The following is an 8,996-nucleotide window of genomic DNA, read 5'->3' on the forward strand; positions in this document are numbered from 1 at the left end:
ACCTACGACTAATTTTTTATCAATGACAATAAAGCTTTGCATGATTCCTCCTCTAACAGTTCTAGAAATAAAACCAGTCCTGTAATTAGTCAACTTGTTTCTACCATTCTTCCTCTATCAACACTCACTGAAGGGTTTTGTTTGACTCAAGGGAGGTATAGTCACAGCAAAAACCCATCAGAACATGACCTGCTAGCAAACAGTGGCCAGTAAAGAGCTTCCTCTGCCCTACGTAACACAAGTAATGCCAAGTTGGCATTGTTATTTGTATTTGTAACACTTCCCTCACTTTTAAAATCTTTCAAGGAAATCATACATTAGCTCTGGTCTACCACTTGTTTCTTGCTGACAGTTTCACAGCCAAGGCACTTTACTAATCAATCTTACTCTACCACTCTAAGATCATACTGGGGACTTTTTAAGTAGGCGCACTCACCTGTGGTATTATAGACAAAGTTTTGGGAAGAACCCTCACTTGGCTGAATGTGTATGACCCTGGGAAAAAACTCTCCTTAATCCTCATAAATCAGGAACAGGGCAACAAGAAGAGAAAAAAATGGAAGCAACTGGAAGCAAGAAATACAGTTCCTTTAAATCTTCAGATTGAAATGTTATACTTAATATATTTAACATATGAGAATTACTGGAGGCTAAAATAATTAGTTAATATTTACTTAAATTTAGTTAAAATAATTGAAGTAATTTCTGCTAGTTTCACTGAAGAGTGACAGACCACTTAAAATGAGACTCTATGAGCTTCCCCCATAAGGAACAATGGAAAAGGATCCATCACATTTTACTGCTGCATTATTTATGCTTTTTTCCCTATACATTCAAGAAGTGTTTTCTATGAATACTCACACCTGTCTAAGAAAAGATACAACAATACTTCTGAAACAAGTCTTGAAATCACCAGTGCTAAATTGTTTTATTTCCAGCAACTAGTCATTACAGTATGTGAAACAAAAAGTGTCCAGAATAAATAGCTGAAGATGAAGCATCAGAATACTACCGTCTTCGCTACTGCTGTGGCCCCTTAATGTTTCCTGCTTTTCAACCTTCACTCTTCAGATTCCCCAGGCCTACGGATATCATCAATCTTCAGGATCATCCTAACAACCTGCGTTGCCAGAGAAATCTGCTGTTTCTTGCCAATCAAGGTTTCTATAACGTGCTGCTGCTTCATATCTGCCAAAAGGAAGCAGAAAAATTAGACACCCTCCTCAAATCTGGATGTAACACCTAACCTTTAAGTGTTAGTAATCAGTGATACTAAATTCCACATCATTTTAAAGAACACTTTGAAATTACTACTCTTGGCCATTGTGGTTTACAAACATAATTTGTACAAACAAGAGTTTTACATCTGGGTTCTTACCAAAGATCCTAGGACACTAAGATACAACTCTTTTCCCAACTAGATTCTGCTTTTCAAAACGTAATGCAGAATGGTGGAAAGCAAAATTTCCATAAACATATATTAAAAGCACCCCAAAGCTGACCAAATGCTAAAGAAGTGAAAGTTCAAATGCCATCAAACAGGAACATTTAATCAAAGAAGGGTAATGAATATACAAGTAACAGTTTACCACATTCTTTTCTGAAAAAAACCAACAGAGAAAGAAGGTGAGAAGTGTAGATCCAGATGAAAATAACATTTTATACACTGGCTTCTTAAGTCTTCACATATTTGCTCCAGGTTTATATATGCAGACATATTGGTGTCAATATCATTGTCTACAAATATTTCCAGCCTTTTGTCCACAAAAAGCTTCTTCACAAGCTGTTTCTCAAAACAACTGTTTCTAGGACTGTAGTGTAACCTGGATCACTAAAACTGCAGTATTTAAAGCACAGCCTACTCATCTCATCATAAGAGCAACCTTCTTTCCAGCACTACAGTATCAGTCAACATCTTTAACTAATCTTGACACCAAATAGAGGTTTTCAAACAATTATACATTTTCTTCCTGGAAGACATGCATGTACTCTCCATGCACATTCCCATTTATTATGGCAAGGCACAAGAGTTAGAATAATTCAAGTGATGCACAGGTTTAAAAAAACCACATTGAGTGTTTTGAGCTTTTGAGAAAGAAAAGCTTTTATGCTCCTCCATCTCCACGTTGCAGTTTCTTACCGTTTGTTCCTTTCTGCAAACAGTCAATGCCCAGGGCAGGATTATTTTCTTTCACCTGCCTCGCCCGCACTTCGGTCATCGTCTGTATTGGATTCATACCACTGTTCTCCGAGAGGGCCATGGGAATTACTTCCAGGGCATCTGCAAAAGCTCTCACAGCATACTGTTCCAAAGATGGGCACTAGAGGAAAAGAAATTCAAATTCATAAGTTATTAAACTTCAATGCTAGTAAAAGCAGATTTTCATGCTAGATATAAAATATATACACACAATATGCAGGTTTTATTTGGGTTATAATAACTTAGCGAATACCTCTGGATGATAACTACTTGAAAATTAAAGAAAAATTAAACTGCTCCTAGCACAGAAGGTAAAAAGTACTGGTAATGACTTTTTACAGGGAAGGGAAGGATAACTTTTAACGCTGGTTATCAGGGAATGTCAGAAAGCGCATGTTACGGAACTTTCTGGAAGATCTTTGAAGTTCTTCTGGAATCTCTTTAGGCAGGCTTAATCCTTCATACATTAAAGGAAGTTTTAACTGTTCCTTTCTTACCTTATCTGCTGCCTCACTGACTGCCAAGGCACAAGATATTTCAGCAGCGCCACCACCGTACACAATACGATTGTCACGAACGAGATTCCGGATCACACACAAGGCATCGTGAAGAGAGCGCTTTGCTTCTTCAATGATCTGGAAGCACAGAATAGCGTGTGTTGGACAATACACACATCTGAAGGCTGTGAAGATACAGTTCCTAATACAGACATGGAAACTGCAAATAAACTGTAAGATCTTTTTATGGCTCCAATGCAGCTCTACTACTGCTATGGTACACTATTTAAAAATAGAGAATGTTAGACATCCAGTGGCAAAGAAGGAATAAAAATATACACAAAAATACACTGTTATTTGTTAAATCTATAATTTGAAATAACAAAAGCTTACATGGATAAGATTTTCAATCTTGCATATGTACAAGACAAAAACCACTGAACTTTAAATGCCAACATTATTTTCAGGCTGCAGTTTCTGTCCTCTCTCCGCTTCAAGAGATGTAGGAGATTAAACAGAAACGCTAACCTTTAAGGCAGTATTTCTGCTTTCTTAAAAGAAATTTTCAGACTAGGGTATGCCCTTTTTTTCCCAAGGTTTTTCATTTAAAGTAAGACTTGACCTATAGTAAATATAATTTAACACTAATAGTGCAACCAAAACCCAGTTTAAATACATAAGCATTTAAAGTGGTTTCAGTTCTGGGGGAGTGGGGGATATAAGGTGTTGGGATATACAGTTTGCACTAGTTGGGGGTTTTTATTTTAAATAATTTTAACTGGACTAAATCAGAGGTGATACAACTAGGTCTACAATAAAACCAAATCTTTCAAATATGCTAATATGTCTTTACTCATAAAAGTGGCCCTCTCATGAGAAAAAAAAATTAAGAGCATCCACAGGAAAAATTATTTTTGTATTTATGAACTATATGGTCTAACAGAGAGAAAACAGAAGTTTTCATTCAAAAACATAGGATGTAAATCTGACAAAGTTACTTCTGACACACAGTCCTGACTGCCTATGAGCCTTACCCATTTTTATTTGCCCACACTCTAAAAAAAATGTAGACAAAAATCAAGAAGGGTGTACTAATCTGCTTTACAAAGAAACTAGACATTCTGCAACTATGTAACAAACCAAGCATCTCACCATTTTATTTCCTCCTCTAATGAAAATGGTCACAGCTCTGGAGTTCTGACACTGCTCGATGAGAAGCATTCTGTCCTTGGTTGTTCCGAAGGAGATCTCTCGCACCACACCCGCAAAGCCCAGTTTCTCTGCCGTGAGCTCGCAGAAGCGAGGCACAATGCGCCCTCCCGTCGCAATGGCGATCAGCTGAAGTTAAACAGCCACGAGTTATTCTAACAGGGTATTTCCATGGTGTTTTCAGAACATAAAACTAGTGGAAAACCATCTGTCAAATGCCTGCTCCAAAAGGTTATCTTCCCATCGCTTCAAAGTACTTCAGACACTGTTTTATTTCTGCAAACGTCAGGACTAAAGCAGAAACATTCCTAGACACCTACAACTTTTATTAAGCAATATGCACATGCTCCAATTATAAAGCATAATCCCCTTCATGGTAGGTTCTTCTCAAAAATCCCCAACAATTTTTCTCCAGTACCCACCCCATGTACACAATTATGCAGTTCTACCCAGAAAGCCTGAACTTTTAGCTGGTACAGCCCATTACTTCACCAATGTTTTGACAACTGGTACAAAGTCCAGTTTTACTTACTTCTATTTCAGGTCCACCAACCCAACGAACAGCAGGCAGCTCATTCTGGAGCAGCAAGTGATTTGCCTCATCATCAAAACCCCACTGGCAAATGGCAAGGTTTGCACCAGTGTCTTTTATCTGAAAGCAACACAAATCATCAAACTTCTGATCAGAACTAACAAAGGAATAAAAAACACTCTCCATGGTTTTAATTCTCCCAACTTACTCAAAAGACAATTCTCAAGAAGAAACCTCTGGCACACAGAGAGATCAGAATATATTTTAAACCAAGCTGGCATCTCTTTCTTACATAAACTTAACTTTGATTCATAGTATTACAATCACTTGGTATGTTGCTTCCCACCAGGATTAGCAGCTCATTTACAGGAATAAATCAATGCACTATGCTGTTTTTTCCTGAAGGCCATGAAAGACAAAGAAAACACATATCATCTTAAAGGTTACCTGCTTCACCATCTCTTCAAACTTCTCTTTTTCATATTTCTGCAGTGCCTTGTAATCATCCACAGATGTGACATCAAGCTTATGTTTGGTTTTAGGCTTAGGTGGCTCAAATGGACAAGTAAGGATTGCAATTTTAGCATCTTTTAGCTCCTGGGCAATTAAAAAAAAAAAAAGAAAGATGATTTTTGACCTCATTAACATAGCTTTCTTGTATCTGCAAAACATACAGACATATCTTTATAAACGCAAGCATAGCAGGAAATGTGAAGATCATTTAACTTATTCTGAAGTGAACTAATTACAACAAAATAATTCTGTCAATAGTCTCTATAAACCACTTAGAACAAATTCCATAGCTCCAAGACACTGTTTAAGCCCTTAACGATCTTTACCAGTGATGCGTTTTTATGGTTTAATGTTTCACAAACAAAACCAATTTCAATTAAACCATGCCTATGCACTGTGACCACTGAGAATACTACTCATCTTTGTAACAACCTTTCAACTACTAGATGAGTGATACTTTCCACTTGTCTTCCTTTTCACAGGATACAGTGTCACCTGCTAGAAAAATATTTTATAACAGTAGAAGTTTTCTTGAAGTACACTGCCCAAAGACTTGGAGACCTTACCTACACCAAGCATAAAACCAAGGACAGCTTCTGGGGTGTTCCAAACAGGACAACATGGCAATTCATAAAGGTTAAGAATCTCGACATTGCATTGCACTAAGCATATTAAGCATATCACACATGAGGAATAATTATTTCTACACAACATAGAACCCTGCACCTGTCCTCACTTAGTAATACAGTAATTCCCCCCTTCCACCACAATTTCTCAATATTGTTGTAAATTCTGACTTGATCTCTTCCAATATGAAAAATGTCATGCTCCTTGTCCCTTCCTCTGCTGATACATGGGTCAAAAGCCAAGCCAAACCACAAGACGGTGTAAATACTTAATAAATGAGGGTGACATCTGAGGTAGACTAAAAATTCTTATTTAAGCCGTTACACACAAGAAATGCACACAAGGACATCACTTACTTTAGGCATCTGTGGATGACTGAAATCTTTATCCACAATCACTCCTTTAACCAACTGAGTATCTTCCAGTCTACCACCCACTTTGCCTTGCACTTTGATCAGCTCAAAATCAACATCTTTACGTTCCATGTCTGCTACTGTCAGTACGGCGTTGACGGCAATCTCTGCCATTTGCCTGTGACAGCGGTTCACTCTAGGTTTGAAAAAAATACAATCAAGTTGCACTCCATTTCCCCAATTTGGAAGAAAAAGGTGATTTTATCAATCAATCAATCTCAAACAGCAGAAAGTATCACTATAGCAATCAACTTTTGCACACTACACTAAAAGAGGAGGCCCTGCTTGTTTGTTTACAGAAATAGAAGGTGCTGGCTATCGCAGAAAACAGAACACACAATATGGTTAGTGTGAGGAGCCTTTGTGAACATAGTCTCAATACAGATTTGGAACAAGTCAGGAGAACTAACTACTACAGAACATTCAAGAAACAGAAACCACTCTTAAGACAGCTCTGCAAAGGAAGCCCTTCTAATGTCTGAATTTATGAATTACACACAGAACCCATAAAGGAAAATGAACTTAAGGAACCATCCTAAGTTAAAATTTTTTTAGCGGGGAAAAAAGACAACAAAAAATGACACATAATTATTTTTAACAGACTTATATTACTTTTGGAACCTGCTATGATGCAGAAACCTGGAACTAACAGGTTAGAATGAAATTGATGCTGCAGCTGTTTAACTTCATGGAATTGACCCTTTAGAGACACAATTTCTTATCCTGAGACATGAGTCCACTGAGGAATTAGCCAAAACAAAACACAAAAGAGCCTTCAGCAGCATCCAATAACACAAACAATTTAATAATCCACCAAAACACCAGGATTTCTCCTTTCCACGCACAGGGTTTTCAACGGAAGGTTAAATACTCTGTTTTTATGACTCACACTTTAGAGCCCAGAGTTGTCTTCGCTGTCTGGATCAGAGGCTCAATGTTCTGTGGATCAACTGGGAAGCTGTCACTGATTTTGTCTAGATGCTCAATAGCAATGCGTGCTGCCTGCTCATAACCATCTGCTATTCTGATGGGGTGAATGCCTCGGTCTAGTAACTGCTCAGCCTGTTCCAATAATGCCCCAGCCAGAACTATAAAAAAAAATTAAAGGTTACTCTTGATTGGTGCATAATTTTAAGTACATTATCAACAGATTAAAAAGTACACTTTCTGATTTTTTCTGCAGTATTTTAAGAGTTCAAGGTTTCCTAAATAACAAAATGAGTCCAAGAAAACCCCTACTTGCTATGCTTAGGAGAAAAAACCACATTATGTTAAGACCAAAATAAAGCACAGGCACCAAGGCAGGACAAGTAGATTACAGAAGAAAATTATGCAGAAGAATTTTGAGGGTATAAAAAGGGCTCTCAGCACTACTTTAAAATATAACCATACTTAAAATGGACACAAAAATTTCTTTCTAATTAGAAGACTTCTAATACAAGAACTCACAGGAATACTGCAACAATAAATACTCTAAAGAAGAACTTCTCAAGACGTTTCTTAAAATAGCTGAAGCACCTTGATTTTAACACTGGAAAAGCACAGTTAAATTTAAAAGACTTTCTTACCAACGACTCCAGTAGTTCCATCCCCAATCTCATCATCTTGAGATTTAGCCAGCTCCACCATAAGTTTGGCTATCTGGTGGTCCACATCCATCATATTCAGGATGGTAGCACCATCATTTGTCACAGTCACCTCACCATCCTTGTCCACCATCATTTTATCCAAGCCTAAAAAACGTATGTTGAAAGGATGAAGGAAAGTCTAGAAAATCCCCCCCAATAACTACTAAGAGAGAACCATTAGAAGTTTTTCATTATTACCATTAGGCCCAAGGGACGTTCTCAGAGTACTTGCTACAGCCTTTGCTGCCATTATGTGAGACTGTACAACAAAGGAGAATAAAGACAGAAGTTAAATCATTATCATGTATTCTGAAATCACAACATTAAGCTATGAAAGACACAGTGAGTAGTGCAAATGCTGTAATTCAACTGACAACTATGACTGGGTTTATGACAGAAACATTTCCTATGCCTTTTCTTGTATTGCTTGTGCTGGCTGTGATAAAGCATTCGAAAGGAGAACAGCCAAATGACAGCCCTAATGCTCAGAGCATTACTAAGAGCTGGCAATACTAAAAAGAGAAGGCAGTGCAATTTCACCCATCACAGAATCATCACAAAATGGTTTGCGTTGGAAGGGACCTTGGAGATCTTCCAGGTCCCACCCCCTGTCAGGGGCAGGAACACCTTTCACTAGACCAGGTTGTTCAGTGCCCCATTCAACCCTCCCTTGAACGCTGCCAGGGATGGAGCACCCACAACCTCTCTGTTCCAGTGTCTGCTCTATTCTTCCGTCGGAATTTGTATCACCCGCAGTCAGCCCCGGCCTTCCTTCGGCGGCCAAGGTTCAGGCGGCGGTCTAAGGGAGGGGGCAGCGGGGACCTGGGCAGGAGCCACGGGGAGAAGCGCGCTGCACCCACGGGGGTGACTGCCCCAAAACCCCGGGGCGGATCTGCGGCACGGAGACCCCACGGACGCCGTGCCGCCGATTCCCAGCACCAGGGGCGATGTCTTCTCTCTTCCTCCATCTCTCCCATGCTTACAGGCCCAGACCAGGCTCCATCCGCCCTGCGCTTCGGGCGGGGCTGGCGATGAGCGCGGCAGCGCCTCGCCCCAGGGGCTGCATCCTCCCGCCCCTCGCGGCAGCATGGCTCTGCACAGCATGGCGCGGCGCGGCCCAACCAGCGCGGGCCCGCGGGCGGCCCCGGCGGCCGCCCCGCTCGCTCACCTTGAGCGCCTCCAACCCCATGAGGCGCGTCTTGCGCTCCTGGTCCTTGAGGATGAGGAAGGGCCGCCCATACTCGTCAAACGCCAGAGTCCCCATGGCCGACATGGCTGCGACTCCCGCTCCGACCGCCGCCGCTCGCGCGCTCCGCCCGGAAGCCGCCGCGCCCGCCGCGACTCCGCGCAGCGCCCCGCGCCTGCGCAGCCGCCGCA

The 8,996-nt window shown here is 40.5% G+C and overlaps 1 protein-coding gene across 1 annotated transcript; it reads right to left on the minus strand.

Annotated features, from left to right (window-relative positions):
• Window positions 1-903: 903 nt before the first annotated feature.
• CCT5 (chaperonin containing TCP1 subunit 5) lies at window positions 904-8,954 on the minus strand. The gene is made up of 11 exons (XM_039548677.1): window positions 8,788-8,954; window positions 7,818-7,878; window positions 7,560-7,724; window positions 6,881-7,079; window positions 5,935-6,127; window positions 4,886-5,035; window positions 4,439-4,558; window positions 3,850-4,035; window positions 2,698-2,835; window positions 2,141-2,321; window positions 904-1,188 (listed from the first exon to the last, which is right to left on the minus strand). The coding sequence occupies exons 1-11, from the start codon at window positions 8,890-8,892 to the stop codon at window positions 1,061-1,063; spliced, it is 1,626 nt and encodes a 541-aa protein (XP_039404611.1). The 5' UTR covers window positions 8,893-8,954; the 3' UTR covers window positions 904-1,060.
• Window positions 8,955-8,996: the final 42 nt, after the last annotated feature.

The sequence above is a fragment of the Corvus cornix genome, chromosome 2 (assembly GCF_000738735.6).
Source record: "Corvus cornix cornix isolate S_Up_H32 chromosome 2, ASM73873v5, whole genome shotgun sequence".
NCBI classification, from domain to species: domain Eukaryota; kingdom Metazoa; phylum Chordata; class Aves; order Passeriformes; family Corvidae; genus Corvus; species Corvus cornix.

What these genes read in the sequence shown, in the direction of transcription:
- CCT5 (XM_039548677.1), bottom strand. Translation starts at nt 8,892, where the DNA reads ATGTCGGCCATGGGGACTCTGGCGTTTGACGAGTATGGGCGGCCCTTC. An exon ending in TTAGAGGAGGAAATAAAATG is followed by an intron (nt 2,836 to 3,849) that starts GTGAGATGCTTG and finishes CTGTGCTTCCAG; the next exon opens with ATCATTGAAGAAGCAAAGCG. An exon ending in TCAGTGAGGCAGCAGATAAG is followed by an intron (nt 2,322 to 2,697) that starts GTAAGAAAGGAA and finishes CTTTTCCTCTAG; the next exon opens with TGCCCATCTTTGGAACAGTA.